This window comes from Copadichromis virginalis, linkage group LG15 (assembly GCF_057382275.1).
Source record: "Copadichromis virginalis isolate Kocher_CV1m ecotype Utaka linkage group LG15, C_Virginalis_male_GT1.1, whole genome shotgun sequence".
Lineage (NCBI taxonomy): Eukaryota > Metazoa > Chordata > Actinopteri > Cichliformes > Cichlidae > Copadichromis > Copadichromis virginalis.
In genome coordinates, this window is record NC_140632.1 from 14,228,109 (window position 1) to 14,248,303 (window position 20,195).

The 20,195-nt window shown below is 40.4% G+C and overlaps 1 protein-coding gene across 2 annotated transcripts in view; it reads right to left on the bottom strand.

Annotated features, from left to right (window-relative positions):
* The window catches only part of lpgat1 (lysophosphatidylglycerol acyltransferase 1), a 64,492-nt gene that overhangs the window by 4,681 nt on the left and 39,616 nt on the right, over positions 1-20,195 (bottom strand). For both annotated transcript variants that reach the window (XR_014915134.1, XM_085432088.1), the window contains exons 6-7: positions 17,538-17,664; positions 364-470 (exon numbers count right to left, since the gene is read on the bottom strand). Coding sequence is in view for 1 of the 2 variants with exons in the window: in XM_085432088.1 (XP_085288214.1) it covers positions 364-470; positions 17,538-17,664 (234 nt within the window). In the remaining variant the exon portion in view is untranslated. The remainder of the gene's footprint in view (positions 1-363; positions 471-17,537; positions 17,665-20,195) is intronic.

Genomic DNA, 20,195 nt, shown 5'->3' on the forward strand with positions numbered 1-20,195 from the left:
ATAGTTAACTCAAACTGTGCTCTTGTTATTAGGAGCACTTTTGTCATCTATTTCTGGCTTGTGCACGCTCAGGGAACAAATGTGAAGTGCTCAGGCAAGTGTATTTAACATTCAACTGCACAGGTTCTCCATTCTTGATCAATACTATCAGCATCATCCACTTTACACCCTGACATTTAGAGCAGGGTAAAGGAGAAAGCAGCATAGCCTCAAACCACAGCAAAGCGCAGTAAAGACAGAATATTTAGCTGAAATGAGACCACTGCCAATAAATTGAAGTCAAAGCAGTGGTATTGGATAAAGCTGAACCAGTTCATCCCTAGTACCATAGTTCTTCAGTTTGATTTTACCACAGTAACATACCTGTGTCGTAGAAATGGGCCAGTAGATCTTCTTTCTCCACAAACCTCTGATATAGCCAGTCAGTCAGGGCCTCAGCCTCCACAGGAACCTCTTTTATCGGGTACATCCTGAGGAGAGAAGAAAAAAAAAAAGAAAAAAAAAAAAAGAGCCGGGCAGTCAGGGAGAGACAAAGATGAAACACAGCAAAGGGTTTCTGGAGTCTCACTCAGCAAAAATTGTCTGGATTGATCTGTCGTGCAAGCTGCAGTCCAAAATCCCAGGGAGTCAGCTGTGGACCCTGTGCACAGCAGTCCATTTCAACCTGGCGTCTATTACAGCAGCCTGTGTTTGCTGTAGCTTCAGCTTGTTTGGGGGACTCATTAGCTGGCCAGCTCATCAGAGTGTCACAGAGAGACAGAAGTGCTGAGGGAGCCCCCGACAGCAGACAGACCACTCACTGAGCTCGCTCAAAGGTGAGTGGGAGGAGAAAGTCAGATTTTCTCTCTGTCCCTTTTTTCCCCTCAAACTGACAAAGTTAGATCAGTGCAGCTCTCAACAAACATAGAAGCTACATTTGTAAGTCACAGAGAAGCCACACTATTAAATCCTGGAAATTCAGCTTCCAACTCATCTATAGCCATACAGAGGAACTAGTAAAGCTGCAAACTGCAGTTACTTCTTAATCATCTGGTAGTTTCTTCATTTATAACTTTGCATATAGATGCTAGGGACTTATAGTTACGGTGCCAGCATTTGTTACCCGCCAGGCCTCGGCCTGAGGTCCTTAGGTATTGACAAAAAGGTGATCGAGCATTTATTTATTTATTTTAGACTACTGAGCGTTACACGGTTATATTCCTCATGTACTTGCACTTGAGTCTTGTACAGCTAATTTCAAAATTCACATTCTAATGCTTTATTATGTTTAAATGTGTCTGCATGACGCACTTTATGCTTCTTTTGATAAATGCTTTTAATTTTATGATCATGTAAAACAAAGAAAACAGCCATTTCTCACATTAGGAGAGCAGAGTCTGGTAGAGATTTGATACATTTTTGCCTTGAAATGACTCAAATCACTGTGAATCACTTGTGCTTTATGAGATGTTTTCAGTGGTCATGAATATTTATATTCAAGCATTCCCTTCGTAAAACTTCGCGTAGTGGTTCTCAGACTTTCACTGGCACCCTCCCCCTCACTCGCTCACTCACAATAAAGAAGGATCCAAGTTGAATGTTAGCAAAACAAAAAGTTCATCTTGTAAGATCAGCAAAGCCTTCGATATATTGCTTACACATCATTTTGAATTCAAACTGAAAGTAACTGTTTCTGTACCTCAAAAACTGACTTGATGAAGGTATGATAGGAAAAGTGTCTGAAGAATAAAGATGTACTAAAGAAGACCTGAATGGATCTGGACTAAAACTAATTAAAACCTCCCTGTAAGTGTTTAAGCAGCTCTTAAACACTCTAAAAACGTGACAACCTAGAAGACGAAGAAAACTAGAAAATATTCCCATTTAAGAAGACATCACAAAAAAAAAAAAAAAAAAAAAAAAAAAAAAAAAAAAAAAAAAAAAATTGTATTTTTCGTTAATAAATTCATCACTTCTAGATGGCTCAAACTCAATTTTGGATGAGAAATCTGTGTCTGAACAAACTGAATGACTGATTTGGTGGCTGACGTTGCACAAACTGTAGGTGGCTGATAAAAACGGTCACTGTTAAACAGCATAAAAAGTGCCGATGAAATCTCGTCTCTAGCCAGAAGGGGTCTCCAACAGGCTGCACTCCCACACAGCCTGCCTCTGGTCACCTTCAAATAGAGGTTACAGTCTCCTCCCTTAGACAAAGCATTTCCTCTGCGCTCAATATTCCTGACCGGATAATGTTTGCAGTAAAAGTACATCCGCACCATTGAGAAAAGCATCTTACGAAAGGAATAGCAAGTAACGAGTATGATGCTAAAACGATCATTTAAAATGTGACCTGTGGGTTCATCGTTTAAATGTAACTGAAGAGAAGAGGCACGTTTCTAAAAGGCCTGCTGCAGACATGATTGCCATGACGATTACCTGTGCAACTAAATGAATCAGTATTCACATGAGGCTCTGAATACAATTATAAATATTAAAGAAACAATGAAAAATGACGAGTAATAGCCTGGATAATGTTTAATCTATTAGTTATCAAGCCAAAAGGAATCAATTAGTTGCCCCCAGTTGGATGAATTTATTAAAATCAACCAAGCAAAACAAGAAATAAGGGATTGAATTGATAAAATAATCTTTACTTGCAGACTTACTCAACAAAATGAATAAGAAGATACTCTAAATGAAATTATGACTTTTTAATAACCAGAGCAAACAGTCACATGAAACCTTCCATTTCCAAGTTTAAAATGTTGAAATTTTTTTTAATTTGAAACAAATGCTTATCACAGAGCATTTTTTGTCTCTTTTTTAATGTAATGGGTTAAAAAGGCTCAGTGTAAAGGGACTGATGCAAAGATGGAGAGTCGCTGCAGTAAAGACTTGATCTTTGAACTGAAACCGTCAGTATGACCAAATGAGGGAAAGGCTCGGCCTGCTTGCCCCACAAACGAGGAGGACAGGAGCTGGTGATTGTGCACAAGCTCCCTCGTCTGGTTTATATACTTCAAGCGCATGTCTATAGACACTCCTGCTCATTATCCAGCAGTTCACGGTGTGGGTGTTGCTCTGAACAAGATCCTGTCTAAGCAGACCAACTTTTATGTCCCTGCCAGCAAGAAACGCCTGTTAAAATTCAAGTTAAAGCTGACTCAAGTCAACCACTTTCATCCGTTAAAGGCTCTAACAGAGCTGAACTTTTGAAGATAAAACAGCTTTTGACCAACAGCTACATTGGGCCCCCTGAACGGCTCAGCCTGCCCAGAACTGCTGTGGAAACCTGATCGGGTGATTAGAGGCCAAAGCAAGACGTTCCTCGAAGCTTCTCCTCCTGTGTTTGCAGGTATCAGGTCTCCTCCTTGTTACTGATGTGTCATAGGAGCCAACAGCACTGAGGCTTTGTCTGAGCACTAAGAAAAGAGAAACTAAGAGACTGAACGCAATAGGAACATTATTATCTTTTAATAACAGTACAGAAATCAAGCGAGTTACCACCATAACAACAAAAGCCACTAAGTGCTTCTAGTTTAGTTTATGGTTGGCCATTTTTGACTTTGGGTGCATAAATAGCGTCTATTAAAAGCACAAATCTTCAGATAATTGACTGCCTTTTTGCAGTAATGATCATCAATGTGGCATCATTAAATAAAAGCGAATGAATTAATTAATTTATGATTTGCAAAGCCATGCAAGGCTTGAGAGTCTTTCACACCTGCTCCACTATAGGATGCCTTTGAAGGGCTCTCATGCTCCAAAATGTAAACCAATAGTGCTGTAACTGTGGCAGAGGGAAACAAAAACCGACTCGGGCCACTTATCAAGAGGGTTGGAACGTTTAGGGCGTTGGGTAGCAGGTGGCTGCCACAGTGGTTTCCTGCAGCTGAAATATTCATGCACAAATCAGGATCTTGTTGGTGTTCAGAGCAGCTGCAGGAGCTGAGGTTGAAGGCGGTGATGCTGGTTCGGGCCCACAAACAAAAACCCCCACCAAAAAACCAAAAAAAAAACCAAAAAACAAAACCCAACACGCATAGATAGAACACACTCGCCCGTATCAGCTGCTTTCTCTGCTTTATCAGCCTGGTTTGTTTGGCGAACAATGGCCATAACCACATCTGCAGAAGTGGCTCCAGATAAACCACTGACAAACCAAATCACTCAGTTTATGGGATGTTCACTGGTTTCATTTCCTGCTCAGAAACCAACTGACGCTTCATTTGCATCTCACACCAGCTGCAAGAATATTTTCTAATTACAGCTCTAAGTAACCATCATGATCATTTATCTTTCAGGTTAAGCGGCTTTTTCTTTCTCCAACAGTACAGTGGCACAGTGGGTAGCACCATCACCTCAGACCAAGAAGGTCTTTGGCTCCCACACAAACGCAAAGCAGGAGATGAAGCATCGCCAAATATGTTTCCAAACCATCTTCATTCTAAGCCAAAGACTAAAAAAATATGGTGAAGCAAATATTCCCTTTGGCTTCACCTGCACAAGTGCATAATTGGTTTTCCCTGCGTCAGGAGCAGGCGCTGGGCTCTCCAAATCACGGACAAACAGAATTCCACATTCTTGATTTTTAGTTCACAAACACTTCTTATAACGACTCCTTGTAAAGCAAAGGGGGGTCTAGCAAAAAAAGTTTGGGAACCACTGGCCTAACCTGAGGCTTCAAAGCAGGACTTCAGAAAACGGGGGATTTGCTACTAGTAACCTGATCTGACAACATTATTCTCCCTGACAGATACAAAACTAATAATAATAATAATAATAATAAATTATTTTTTAAAAAGGTGAAATGAGGTCAAAATAGACCTGGGTACCCCGCCCACTTAAAGTTGTGGGGAAATACTAGAAACAACTTTATACGTCTTTCAGAAAATGTCCTCTAAAAGTGAACATTTAAAAACCTCTAAACTATCCATGCACAGTATGCAGCATTTGTCTATACTCTAAATCCATCTTTACAGAGTATTTAAGAAAAATATGAAGGATTATATGTCCTATTGCATCTGCACAAGTTACTATGACATAATTATTGGCTGCCTTCACTTTAAATCTCTTAAAATTTCTTTCTGGTGTCACTACACACAAACAAAGCTCTGCTGGATGTATGTATAAGGATATCACTCCAAACACCTTTTTTTTTCTTTCATTTTTAATAGCTGGTAAATTAGCAAGAATCCAAGAGCATGTGACACTGAAAAATATAAATATCTAAAAGTTAAGGATTTAAATTTTAGGTAAGAAGAAATTTTTAGGTTAGCGATGAGGGCCACGACTCTGCTGGCTGCTGATGTTTTAAAGTTGTGAACATCATCATGGTCTCACTCACAGGAAACAAATAGACCGGTCAATCAGTGCATCGCTGCACCTACGGGTCGCATCATTACAGTGGCTGCCGGAGGACGAGCCGAGCGCTCTCTAACAATGCTCCGCTGCGTTTGCAGTGGTGTGAAAAATGAAACGCTGCTCTGCTGTGCCAATGTTGTGCTGCGAGAGAAACAGAGTATGGTGGTGTTTGTATCTGCTGTGTGCATAGTTTCAGCACCACGTGTTACAGCGTACAACAACGGTGGCGGCGGAAGCTAAGAACCGGCGGTGATGTGTTGGCGCGGGGCCACGGCTGCGCTCTCATTTCCACCCTAACCCACTTGGCACCGACTCGCTTGTTAACCTGAAACTCTGGCGAACGGACAGACAGCTGGGGGAGAGCAGCAGTTTCTCCTGTCAATAACCTTCAACGTCAGGCTTTTACAGTGTGCTGACCTGCGCTACGGGCAGCAGAGGACATAGATCCTCACTGACATGTGATGTACTGCAGTCATTTTCAGGACTTCAGTGAATAAATGACCAATTTTAATAGCATAATTTTCTTGGATTGATGTGCACGTGTTTATTCACCAGGAAAACAAATCAGGGTAATAAACAGAGTAAATAAGAAGCTTTAAGGCCTTCATATTTACAGTCTTGATTGAGTCATTTAGCTTCTGTACAGCTCTTATTCTTGAGATACTGTTTCCACTCTGAACCGGCGTAGGAAGCTAATTAAATTTGGACAGTGGCTGTAAAAGCCTGTCCACTCGACAAGACTCTTTGGAGCGAAGCCAGTCATTGTTTGGGGACTCTATAAGGTCCTAAATCTCCGGCTGTGAAATCTCGGGAAATAAAGACTATGTCTGGGAGATCTGCACTTGGACACAATGGTGCAGAAGGTGAATATTAAGATTACTGGCCAGCGTAGCTCAGGGACAAAAAGAGAAAAAAAGCCTCCTGTTCCTCTTCCTGTATCTTTCTCATATAGATAAATGTTTTCAACAGCATGCAAAAAACCTGCCGCCTCTGATTTCAAACTATCAGTCTTCCTGAAGAGTGAAGGTACACTGCACAAGATGAAACAACAACAAGTGTTTTATTTCTACTATGCTACAACAACACACCACAACAGCGGTCATGTGATTTCCTCGAGGTCAGTGCCAATCCCAAAGCAAACCACACGCATGCTCTCTGAGAATCCTAAGGGTCGCTGCTTGTGAAACACCAAGAAGCCCTTATCTGCAATCAGAGAGAAGTTGAGGGATGGTAGGAGTGTGCTCGTTAATTGCTCCATTTAGTCTTTAATCTGCTTCCTCTCCGTCTCAAGACTGTCTGTACTGGAGGAAATGGTTTGATGCTGGCATCAAGAGGCACGACCAAAACAGATATAAAAAGACCACAGGCAGAGGGAGGAATGGTACTTTTCCCTTCACATATAAAACTAGGGCTGCTCAATTAATCGAATTTTAATCACGATTACGATCTGGGCTTTCAACGATCATTAAAAATGACTGAGCCGATTATTAGCCCCTCCCTCATTTATCCGCGACACCTTAAAGGTCGGTCCGTGAAAATATTGTCGGGCATAAACCGGTCCGTGGCGCAAAAAAGGTTGGAGACCGCTGATTAAGAGGACCCGAGGGAAGCTCGGAAAGCTAAGCAGAAGTTATTTGGAGAGGAAAGTGACTGCCGTTGGTTGAAAAGAGAGGTAAAAAAAAACTTCAGTGGTGTTGCACACTATTTTATATTATTTTTTAAAGTCATTATTCAATACGTTGTTATTGTTAACCCTTTAAAGCTGGTCAGAGCTGCACGCTCCGTTTTGTGTAACTATTTTTAAATCCCTGTAGAACCTGAACCGGGTAAGCTAGCGCAATATTTTTTTTTTTGCATATGAAACCAGAGGAGTTGTACTTAGGGATAGCAGGGATAGCTCAGTAGGTAGAGTGGTGGCCCCATGATCGGAAGGTCGGGGGTTCGATTCCCCTGAACAGCTACCCTGAGGTACCCCTGAGCAAGGTACCGTCCCTACACACTGCTCCCCGGGCGCCCAGTGGCTGCCCACTGCTTCACTGAGTGAATGGGTTAAATGCAGAGAGGGATTTTCCCCACGGGGACCAATAAAGTACACTTTCTTCTTCTTTCTTCTATGCCATCAGCTTGTCCTCGGTCACGGTTTCCTTCCACATATAGCTTTGCAAAAACTGCATAAAAAGCGCTTGCAGGAACAAAAACATAATATTCCAGAAACACGCTTTGCCGATCCGATCAGCTGTTCCTAACACTTCCCACAGTGAAACCGACATCAACGCGAACTATCGCATGTCCGCCATTTCCTGCCCAAAACCGGAAGTGATGTCATTTTCGTGGAAAATGTAGTTTTTTACTTGTAGGCCTTAAAAGCCTATACTGGTGTTTTTATAAGTCATGTTTGACTTTTCTGAATAGTTTCTGTGATGCTTAGAACTCGTATTGCACTGCTGGAAATAGTTTATTTTGATGCACCTGCTGTTTTCTTTGCAAATTTGCATCATAGGATTGTTTTTTCGTTTTTCCTGCAGTATATAAAAATTGTGTATCTCCAAAATAAAACTATGAAGACACTCAAAATAAATTTCCTGTTGTTGTAAACTATTTTTTGCAACTTTTTTGTATTTAAAGTTTTGAGGGATAAACCTCTTAAATTTCTCCAAGTAGAAATATATGTAAAAAACAAAACAAAAACGATTTTCATTTTGTAGTTTATTGCACTTTTTTGCAATTAATGTAGTTACTATGGACTTAATGTATACATATTATTAAAATATGGGCTATAACAGTTGTATAGCAACTTGAAATGCTCCCACAAATGGCACTACAACATGTAAAAAAATAATATAAGCTCTGGCGGACTTGGTTCTATAGTAGGTCGTAAGGGTTAAATAAATATCGTCAAATAATCGAGATCTCAATTTCAGTGAAAATAATCGTGATTATCATTTTTGCCATAATCGAGCAGCCCTATATAAAACTAATTCACAATACTTTTAACTCAGTTCAATTCAGTTGAGCTTTATTCATATAGCACCAAATCATAACGACAGTCGCCTCGAGGCACTTTAAACTGTACGGTAAAGACCCTACAATAATACAACAATCAGACGACCTATGAACAAACCCTTGGTCACAGTAGGATGGAAAAACTCTCTTTTAACAGGAAGAGACCTCTGGCAGAGCCAGGCTCAGAGAGGGGCAGCAATGTGCCACGACTGACCACTTATTTTGTAAAGTTGTTTTCCGATTCAGTACACAAAGACGCACCACGTCTTCAGTATCAAGCCTCAGTAGCAGCATGATTTCCCCATAGCAGCTGAAACTGTATGAACAGAAACATCAACTTGAGGCCCAAATTTTTATTTCCTTAACCCAAGCATGTTAAACAGTTACCAACAAACACTCATGTTTTTGTCTCAACTTTGATCTTTTGCATCCACGTGGCAAGATCAAAGTTTCACCTTGTTAAAGTGACCACACACACCCCCCCTCGACAGACTACTGCTTTTGTCTTGCAGAGATTAAGGGCCATCAGGGGAGCATCGACCTGTTATCACTGCAGAGGTTAAGAGTAAGGGCATTAAAACCACTGTCAAACGTAGACGTGGCACCAGTCCTGAACTAACTTAACGGTCACAACACAGATGTCAGAGCATCCTGTTATTTACGCGGATTCATAAAGGTCATTTTAACTAGGTCACACACACACACACACACACACACACACACACCCCCCCCCCCCAACCAAATACAGTAAAATAAAGCACTTAAGTTCCTTTAAGGTTTCCCAATATGAACTACTTCTGTAGTTCATATTATATACTGCATGACGTAGATATTCAGGTATCTGAGGTAAATGTAGGCCTTTTTAATCCACTACATTATTCACACATCAAAATATTCCCACCAACTGACAGAGCGACATGAAACACAAAAACTCTTATTTATAAAAAAAACATATAAAAAATAAAATAAAAATCTAAATGTGGCAATGCTCCAAGCTGCATATTTGCATCAGACACCTCAACTCTGTCTGTCAATAATGAGTGCTGATAAAATCCCAGTGTTTCCCTTTTCTAATTTTAAATTTACAATACTTAAAACTCACTGGATTTAATTTCATTTAAAGCTTCAAAAAAAAAGGCCGGGAAGTGAAGAAGGGTTAATAGAAACTGGCTGGAAAGAGGGGAAAAAAAATAAAAACAAAAAACCCCTCGCCACCTCTCTAATCTCAGAGGTACATTCTTCTTCATGAGATGAAAGCAGCTAGTCCAGTGCAGCCTGAAGCACAATTATCAATGTTCATACAGCAGTGGTGACGTCTCAATTTTGCACAATGACCAACCAGTCAAGTAATATTGCGTGTCTAATCACTGGTAACAGAACAACTTTCAGCCAAAAACATGAGAAGCACTGGTGAGAAGCTGATACGCATGAAGAAGAAGAGAAGCTTTAGATGTTAACAAATGCAGGTCTTTTCCATTGAGGCACTGCTAATTCTACCGAAATATCTGACTACTCTGCTAATGAGCCTCTGGACGAGGGTTCACTATCGAGTGGAGCAAACACGGGTGGGGGATGCTTCCTTTAATGGGTTTCTATAGCAACACCAGCCCTTTGAAGACCCTAAGCTTTAGGAAATAAAACTATGCCTTCTACTCCGTTTTTTTTTTTTTTTTTTATTGCAACATGCAATCTATAATCACAAAAACACTCATACTGTTACAGGTAAGACACATGAGACGTACTGATCCTGAGAGTAATGTTGGGACATTGATTAGCACACAGCGTGTATGTAGGGCTGGACGATATGACCCAAAATCCATATCTCGATATTTTTTAGCTGGATGGCGATATAAGATATATATCTCGATATTTTTTTTAAAGCCATAAAGTAACAAAAAGAGAGTTCTTAGTCAAAGCTGTGTCCCAGATGTCACACAGGCACTTTTATTAACATACAGCACAGATGTACATGAAAAATTACTCAAAATTAAATTATGAGCATTCATTAAATAATAATGCTCCATAAATAAAAGAAAACAATGTTGTTTTTGTGCTAAACAAAGAGCTCACAATTGTGCAGTCAAAATGTAAACTAAAAGACGCTGAGCGTAATAACAAAGACAGACAGATTTCACAGCTGCTCTGTTCCCAAGTTTTACTGCGTGACTGATAGCCTGGAGTTTGAAATCCGCTTCATAACCACGTCTCTTACAGGTGCCATTTATGGTCCTTATACACACACAATACGGTAATATTACGTTGAAGCACAGTACGTATCACTCCGCGAAGCTCTTCGGTAGCCGTAATGCGCTGACAATCCATCAAGCGGTGCAGCTCCGTAGCTTACCAAAGTCGTACTCAAACATTTTTGACAGATTGCTGAGCGCCGTGTTCCACATAAAATCGGTTCGCGGCCATCAAGCACAACCAGAATTCATACATAAGGCGCGCTGTCAACTTTTGAGAAAATGAAAGGATTTTAGGGTTAGCGCGGTTAGCTCGTTAGCATGTTTAGCTCGTTAACACGTTGACGCCGTCCAGCCCCACGCATGGGGCGATGCGCAGTAACTCGTTAACGGAGATTTGCCGTGTCCATCTTGTCGCTGCCTGCACGTGAAGCGATGGGGGAGGAGGGGGAGTTGTCTTCAGTGAAGGCGAGGCGGAGTAACGTTGCGTCAAGACAAAAGTGGACGAAAGAGAGGCAAACCTGCGGCTATATAGTTATAATGTAACATAGACTATATCGATATAAAGGATATTGTCACATCTTATATCTCGTATAAAAATATATCGATATGTTTTAAAAACTCGATATATCGCCCAGCTCTACATGTATGTACTATGTAAGGGCTCAGAGAGGGGAATGTGTTATATATTTTAACAAAGCTATATGTGCAGTTTGCAAGCTCAACACTTCTATGTGAGTCTGGAAAGCCAGGTGTGTGGCTCAAAAGCACCCATGTGATGACCAGGCAGACTCCAGAATCCGTAAATCATGTCACCTTTCAGATATTTTCTAAACAGCAGCTTTCAGAAATGTACACAGCAGCAAAAAAAAATAAAAAATAAAAAAAATAAAAAAGGAGGACAAGGTACATTTAGAAAGAAGGATTTCACCATATTTAACACCCACCACTGCCCTCGGTCGGCCTCTGTACACCCACCTAGCTCTTCCATCTGCCATTCACAGAGAGCTTATGATGCCGCAATCTGGGAGGCTGAGATTATACGGAGAGAGGGCAGGAGACACAGCGAGGGAGGGTGGAGTTGAGGGATGAGGACTGGAATAGTGAAGCAGAGGTGTTCAACATGGATCCATCTACATCATTACCCAAAATTCAGCTGCCCGTTGTGTAGCTGAAGCTCAGAGGGTAGCCAGCACCTTTGGAGCCCCCTTAAAGCGATAACACGGGAGGAAGACAGCAGCTTATAATGAAGCTCAGTTAACACAGAAACAGTCAGGCTGAAGCAGTTAACTGCAGGATCCCCGACGCATCAACACGACCTGCCTTCTGTAACCGCTGGACCTGAATGCACCCAAACTACAGCAAACATCTAGCTGACATACATATCTCGCACTTAGAAAGCTGGAAATAACTAGAGGAAAACTAAAAATACCCAGCATCTCAAAAAGAGAGACAAACAACAAACCATTTTTATGCTGCTGTGGTATTGAGTTAATGGGTTTTTTGCTTGTGGGATGGGGGTGTATGCAAAAAAAACATAACACGACCCGCTAAATGGGTGAAATCACTCTTTTACTAAGCTGAGTGGACAGTCAGAAATCTCTCTCTCAAACAGTCTCCCTGCTGAATCATGATAATCCTACAGATGACTTTCAACTTGGTGTCACAGCCGCTTACTCTGTATGTGATGTCTATGGATCATCTTTTGGGATAAAATGAGCAATTCACAAGGCAGCATAATAGCACAGCAACGGTGGGCAACTAATTTTCCCAAAGGGGGCCACATTAGAAACTGTGGAAGGCCGCACCATACAACGAACTCAAGTCTGTTCAGTATTAATGTTATAAACTACTACTGGTAAGAGTAGATGGTACAATTATAAACATGATGCGGCTTTGCTAGCAGAGGTTCAGATGCCCCTTCCGGCTCTGCATCAGTCAAGCTCTTGTAATGATGATTCAAATTATAAGCCTTAAACTCAGCAATCAGCTATCCACAAACAAAACACACAGCTTCACCACTGACTTCTGCATTACTGTTTGTTTTCTTAATTTAAGTTGACATCTTTCAGGGCTAGCAAACATCTTATGAATGTTGTTTCCAAGGCATTTACAGTGAAGGTGCATTCACTTGCACGCATCTACATACGTACATTTAAAAAACACCAGTTGCCTTGGAAATAAACATTGCTAAAGTTGTATTGTTATTTCATACAAAACTTATCATCACCCCAGGTGTTAACTAGGTGTGCAACGATACACAAAATTCACGGTTCGGTTCGATACTTTGGTATCACGGTTCGATGTTTTTTCGATACAAAAAAAAGGAACCCCATTGTGTTAACTACTAGCTCCATTGAGTAAGCATTAAGTAAACTACATTTCTTCATTTATTTTAGTTCAACTGTACTACTAGCTTTGATTTTGACTATCCTTGTTAAAATATGACTCAAGGTGTTTAGTGTTATGGAGGGAAAATACTCATCAGTCCATGTAATCCCTCTAGAATCATGCATCCTGAGTATCAAGTGGAGATGGGCTTATTTCCAGCACCATATTTTGTTTTTGTACTCTGAATCATGCAAAGCTACCATCAAAGTTTAAAAATAATCCTTTTATATCTTATACTTGGACTTGGCGCAGCTCCTCTGAGTTTTGTGCCCAAGATGACCATTTTAGGGATATCTGCTCTCAGTGGAATATTCCAGAGCCAAGAATTACAAAAAATAAAAACTGCCTGAAAAACGGCAATCTTTCACGGCATTCCTTATTATGAATTATTTGTAGCCATGACAGTGATTAAATGCTACTCTCACAATAAAAATTCCCCTTAACTGACCCAGCAGAAACACCGCTGTAGGGTGGCACTTGTCCACCCGCGTCTCCTATTCGCATCACCAAAGTGCATCGCATTGCTCACTCCCCTACAGCGCTCCCTTGATCAGCAAGGAGATTAATCCTCTTGTTGACTCTGCACCTGTACCAGCATGGGTCTAAGTTGTCTATGATCAGCACTGTCTGCACGGCATGGAACTGAGTGCGCACGCTTGTAACAACTGTAGTCGGGTGGCTTCTTGTCCATCCCCTGGCTGCAGAGATGCTGACAGAACAGGGGAAGCTGATTGTATCGATGGCTGATTAGAGAGTCTCGGAGGTGGGGAAGAGAATCCAGCATCCCCTCTAATTACAGAGCTGATGAATTCTTAGTCGCAGACAAAGTGAGCAGAGGGGCCTCTCTAGAGAGGGGGCGATGGGCCAGGGTTCATAAATCAACCTCTATCACACCAAGGTGTAGACACACACCTGAGCTGTTTGAGGAAGTTGTTCAAGGCAACATTTAGGCTCACTGTGACTTCTACCTGATGACTACTGCTTTGATGCCTGGATACATCTTTTCTGATCTACCCTAGGGGATTATATTCATCTTGAACACAGTCTACAGAAAATCTAATCCTGGCCCACCTTCGCTTTATCCTCAAGTGGATAGAAAAGCAATAGAGAGGAGAATCTGAAGGGCAAAGAGAGCAGGACAACGTGGAGTGACACCTGCATTTGCTTTTCATACGAAGAGGAATATTCTTAAGATGGCAGCCATATACTGTAGCTTATTTCTACATTTTGTTTTTCCAGATGTATTTTTTAAACACCCGGACATCGGATCCTGATTTTCTCAATATTTCACATATACTAAAGCCTATCATAGACAGGTACTGGCACATGTTTACTCCAAAGGGGGCAGTCGTTAAAGAGCAAACATATAAAGTCTGATCTGTTTTTTGTTTGTTTTTATGCTGCTAGATAAGGTTCAGCCAGAAGCCAAATCAGACAGGTATGAAGGGTGAAAACTGAAGGCATCTTTTAATTCTTTAATGTCAGAATTTTACAGCAGTGGTTGAACCTGCCTCGCAAGGGAAAACTACTTCCGCTAATCCCAAGAATATTTAAAATTCATGAGACACATCCACAGTAGTATTAAACCCAATGTCCACACTAGTGGGGGTTTTAGGAACCCTAAAACTGAGACTTTTTAAAAAAAAAAATGCTGCTGACCCAGTTTCAGCTATAATTTGAATTATAATTTAGTCTCAAAAGGGCAGAACTGGGGACTTTTGGAAACTATGAAGCACACACCCACATTCATTTCCTGATTAGATCTTATCAGTCACACAAATTAAGCCAAAACATTATTATATCAAGGCTCACATACCATCTGTGAATTCATCCCACTTGTGTGTGCTGCTTTCCCATAATGATCCCATAATGCTGCTCATACTGCACTAATGTGTCACCATATTTGCTTTGCAATGATTCCCAACGTTAACAGGTTTCCTGCCAACATGACTGCCTTTGCATATAGGCTCCACTTAAGGTCCAAGCAAAGTAATCACTAGTCTTGTACTCATTGCTCTTCTTCCTGTTTTGTCTAAGCAACCAACCTCCTGCTTCCTGTTTACATTGGCAGAGCATGTCCAGTGAATACTAATGCTCAGTGTCCTATGTCTACAGGTGTGTATTAGGATGGCCAGACTATTCCTGACACTTTGCTAAAATATTATCTCACTAATATTACAATATTAACATGTGCTAAAGGCATCACTATTAGCATACTGTGAGGTAAAAACGGAAAGGCAAAGTTGGGTTGGTGCAGCTGCAGCTGCTTTGTTGCTGCTGAAGAAAAGAGTAAATCGAAGTTTATAGTCACCACATTGGTGGTTGCGTGTGCCACCTTGTGATTTCGCCACAGCCCTGTAACCATTTATCCTGTCGCTTGAGGTGCAGCAGACTCCCTGCAGTCTTCTCCTGATTGATGAGTGCCACCTCTCAGAAAAAACGCTTACGCATCAGCAGCGGCACAGAAGCAGATAAAGTCTAAACAGAAACCAAAGAGACTGCTTTTGTCTCTCTCACATCTTTTTCCAGAACCTCTCACCTTTACTGCAGTATTCCCCCCTCCCTGTAATTTGACAATCTCTGAGCTTCTGTACTAAAATGACATTTAAGTGGCAATAAAGACCAACTCGATCGCACACTCGTGCCTCCAACTAAGACATGTTTTCCAATTTACAACCAGAACGACGTAGTACTTCATCCAGCTCACAATTCATCACATTTCACAGGTTATTGCACATTAAATTACAAATTTAACCTCGAGCACAATTTGGGCGAAGATCCATCAGGTGGTAATTGTGTGCAAGTTTCATTTGTGCATTGTGGACAGGTCGACTCCTTGATGTGGTTTAAGCTGAGCCATCTTTCATCAGGACGAGCTCAAAATTGAAATGTGAACAACCAGTCGAAAAGACGCACAAGTGGTATGTGTACCAGTAGCTGTGATGTCACTTTTGGTGCATACTGCACTTCTTTAAAGTGAGAACAGTGAGCATAATTCGGTGTAAAAAGACACCAAAGAGTTGATTTCCTATCTTTAGTAGGAAAAGAAATCAGCACAAGCCATCTGCCAATCCAAACAGAGTTGAACATACATATGCAACCAGCTTAAGTTCATTATTATCTGTACGATGGCTGGACCCTCCCTCAAAAAAAAAAAAAAGGGAAAAAAGAGAAAGAAATAAACCTCTCAAAACACCTGCTTGACATAAATTTATGTGGGAGTCGGGACTAAAATAAGAGCACCAGCTACAACACTCAAAGAATGATGAGAAGTAAAGAACGAAGGGTCAAGAATGTGACAGTAAAGAGCAAAACATGCTCAGCTGCCAATGCTACATCAAAGCTATGCAAGCACCTGCAAAGACCATGCTAGCAGCGAGGCCTCAGGTTCAGAGTGATGATAAAGGGCAGCATCTGACCCAAACCAGACAGGCAGGCTGACTTCCATCAGGCAGCAAATGCAAACATAAACAGGTGTACATTAGCACCTGTACTTGTTTCTACAGTGGAAACACTGACAACAGTTTTCTTTACTAAATTGGGGATTTGCATGATGTGTGTGCATATAAAAAGTTAATGTACACGATTGCAACTGTTAATTCTGAAGGTGCTAATACAGAATAATACAAAAGTAATACAAAGGTGGTGCAACAAACTACTTTCTACAGGGAGTAAATACGTAATACTCTTTACCCAAAGTGAAGAGTAAAGAGTATTACAAAATACACAACTTACAATACACACAAAAAAACAATGTGAAATTCAGTGCTCTCAAATTTACAATCACAAGTGGATGGATAACAGCTGAACAGGTACAACTGGATCTGAATGCTAACATTCTTCTGGCTGTTAGTTTTAAGGTTTTATTTTTTTAAAGTTTCCTAACCCTTTCACACTTTAAAAACAAAACAACACAAAAAAAAACTCAAACAGAAATGTGAACAGCAGCCTGATGAGATAAATCAGCAAATTTAATAGCTTTAGGGAAATAAATAAAAATCCCTGAACATCTTAAGATAGACATTAAATGTCTGATACCAGTGCATTTATAGCTTAAGTGACTTGATTTCAAGCTTATTTTTATTTTGTTAAAAAAGAAAAAACAACAACTTTTGTTTGCTGGGAAGACATAAGGAGGCGGCCTATGTGAACTGAATGACAGAACTGACCTTAAATAATGACCTGAAAACACAACAAGCACAGTAACACTGTGGCTGATCAACTCTCTCTGCCGACACAGACGTAACTTTGTATTTATTTTAGTGTTAATATGCGTATTAGGATTTTTATAACTGCACTGGCAGAAGGGAGACTGACAAAATAGTGTAACAACTGTGCGGTGTGCATATGACAACAGCACTTCAATTAACAACTAACATGTTCAAGATTCAGCAACATGGGCCTCTCCCTACATTGCGCTGTCTGATTTTGTGATGTAATGTGATTTTCATGCGACAAAGTCTTTGCTGCACGCGTGCTGCAAAGTACATTTGCATTGTGGTTCTGTTTTCCCTCCTGTGAATGTGACAGATTAGTTTACTGTTCCCTGCATCTCATGTGAAAATGCTAAAGGTAAATGGAGAGTTTAACGATCCAACATTTAATTCTTACCTGTAATGTACATGTGTGACTGTAGGAGGCCTGTAGCCAAAGATCCAGGTCTGGATGTCCATCGGTCTTGCTTTGGGGTACGCTATGGTCATGTCTATAACCCACTGCAAGCCTTTACGTTTATTAGCTGCCAGGGAAGAAACACAAACGCAGAAAGTGAGAAGAACTGGATAAAATCAGTCATCCAAAAACGTTCACTGACACTTCAATAGCTGAGATCATCCTGATTTTTCCGCTTTAAGACCGTATCTGTAATCAGAAGGTTTCCTAAATAAAATACCAAAGCATGCAAATTAGGGCTGGTTACCTGCCAAAAAGACTGGTGGAGTACCAGCTGAAGTCCCTGTTTGACAGAACTTGGCTGGCAGCTATGTTTGTGAGTCATAGCAAAGGAAACATTTTCACCTCTACAGCTAATCTTTCATAACATGTTTTTCTATCAGCGAACTCTTACTGTTGTTGTTACTTTTAGTTCTAATGGAAAAGGCAAGAGGAAAAAAAATAGACGGGAAAGCGGGGGACGACAGATGGGGGAGGGAATGCCAGACATGCGATTAAATCTGGGAGTCAGCTGCAGGGTGCATGTGGGTGAGTATTTAGTTGCATTAAGCAGGGTCAAGTCTGTGCTCACCTGCTCATAATCACAAAGACAATAAAATAAATTAAGTGATGTGTGTAAGGCCAATTTGTCGAACCTACACTCAACTTCCTGCTTCTTGTTATTACAGGTTTGGATATGACTCTAACATTACAGTGATGTGAAGCCTTCCACCCTGTGTTCCTTCTAGGAAAAAAAAAAAAAAAAAAAAAGCAGAGAGAGCAAAACACAAGCCAGTCTCAACATGTCCTCAACCTGCTTCTTCCATCACTACACAACGAAGAAGTTGAAAACAACAACTGACACTGGGAATCAAATTAAGTTAACGGGACTGCAAAACATAAGATGATGGTGTGAAAAAGTGCTTTCCCTTAAGCTAATACTCGGAACAGGCTTGTCAAATGTAAAACAGAGGAGACCAGCAGTCTGAGCTGTAAAGCAAAGCTGACGTGGAGCAGTGCAGCATATTTGACTGCTAAGGTCGCAGTCCTGTCTGCTGTTACTGTGCAGCAAGCACTTCCCCCTCAGAACACACTGGCGTCTTTATGGGAAGTAAATATGCCGTGTCACAAACTGGAGCTAAATTTTACAGATGACTGACTACAGCAGTTAGAAAAAAGGGAAATAATGCAAACTAGTTATAAATGATGGGAACAAAATGCAGAGAAAAGCAGGGAAAGGGAGTTAAAAAGTGCAGCAGAGACGTTATCAAGTGGAGTACAGACAGTTACACTTCACGTGTTGCTCTTGTTTAGGTGACCTGTCAGGTCAGTACAAATCAATAAGGTTATGTTGACAGGAACAGGTTATGTTGACCCGTTACTCTAGATATGTTGGCAAATTCTACAAACTAAATTGCCAAAAGGTAGGCATTTAAAATTTAAACATCTATGTTTAATTTTCCTTGTGAACTGCAAAAAGTTTAATTATCACACAGCAAAAGTTTAGCTGCCCCCAGAGACAATCAAGCCAGTGTTTCTTCTAGGGTGTACTCCTGTTTGACTGCAGAATACTACCAGAAAGATTGTACCATTTTACAACGCTACGCCATCGGCACAAATCAGCGTCACAGAAGAGGCATTCCCACCTCGAAACAAGACTGAAGTGGAAAAATATCTATTTTTTGCAGTGACTATGAGGAAACAAATATTCAGAAAAGAAGAATTTTATGAAGAGAATAGCCCTCCTCAACTGTTAAATATAGGGGTGCATTAGTTTGGGCTTGTGTTGCAGGCAAAGGCTCGGGAAGCATTTCACTGCTAAAAGGGAAAAAAAATGGATTTAATAAAATGCCAGCAAAAATCTGACATGATGAAAAAACAAAACAAAAACATCACAGTGTCCAAAAGTTTAACTGCTCCTGTTGTTCGGGTGTGAGAAGTATGAATGATCAGCACAAAGTGGTAAAACACTAACAGGATTGAATGGGTTACCCAGATAAAAGGCATCCAGATATGCTTCAGTTTCAGTAACAGTCATTCAAATGATGTGTACCATGTAAACTGTAAAAGGAAATAAAGGTCTTTTAAAAAAAATAATAAAAAATAATAATAATAAATGCAATTTTACAATGGTATTTCTACTGCCACTGAGGCTTGGCAGAGTAAAGACCATTATAAACACTGCAGAGCTGAAGAAATAACCTGTGTCAAAGTTGATGTTTGAGTTTTTGGCATTTTGAATGTTGAGCTTTTAATTGTCTGCATTCTGGTGAACTTTATTATTATTATTATTATTATTATTATTATTATTATTATTATTATTATTATTAATAATAATAATAATAATAAATTTTCTTTTAAAGCGCCTTTCAAAGCACTCAAGGAAACTGTACACAGCAGAATAATAAAAGCAACATAAAAGAAAGCCGTTTACACAATCATAAAAGCATAAGACATAAAACAAATGCTCCCCATGGTGGCAAGATGGGGAGAGGGGACAGAGAGAGAAAGAGAAGAAGATCTCAGACACCGAGATGGGATGGAGGTATGGAGGGGAGAGATGATGAATAGTCTTAAATGTGAACAACAGTATTTTGAAATTGATGTGATATTTGACCA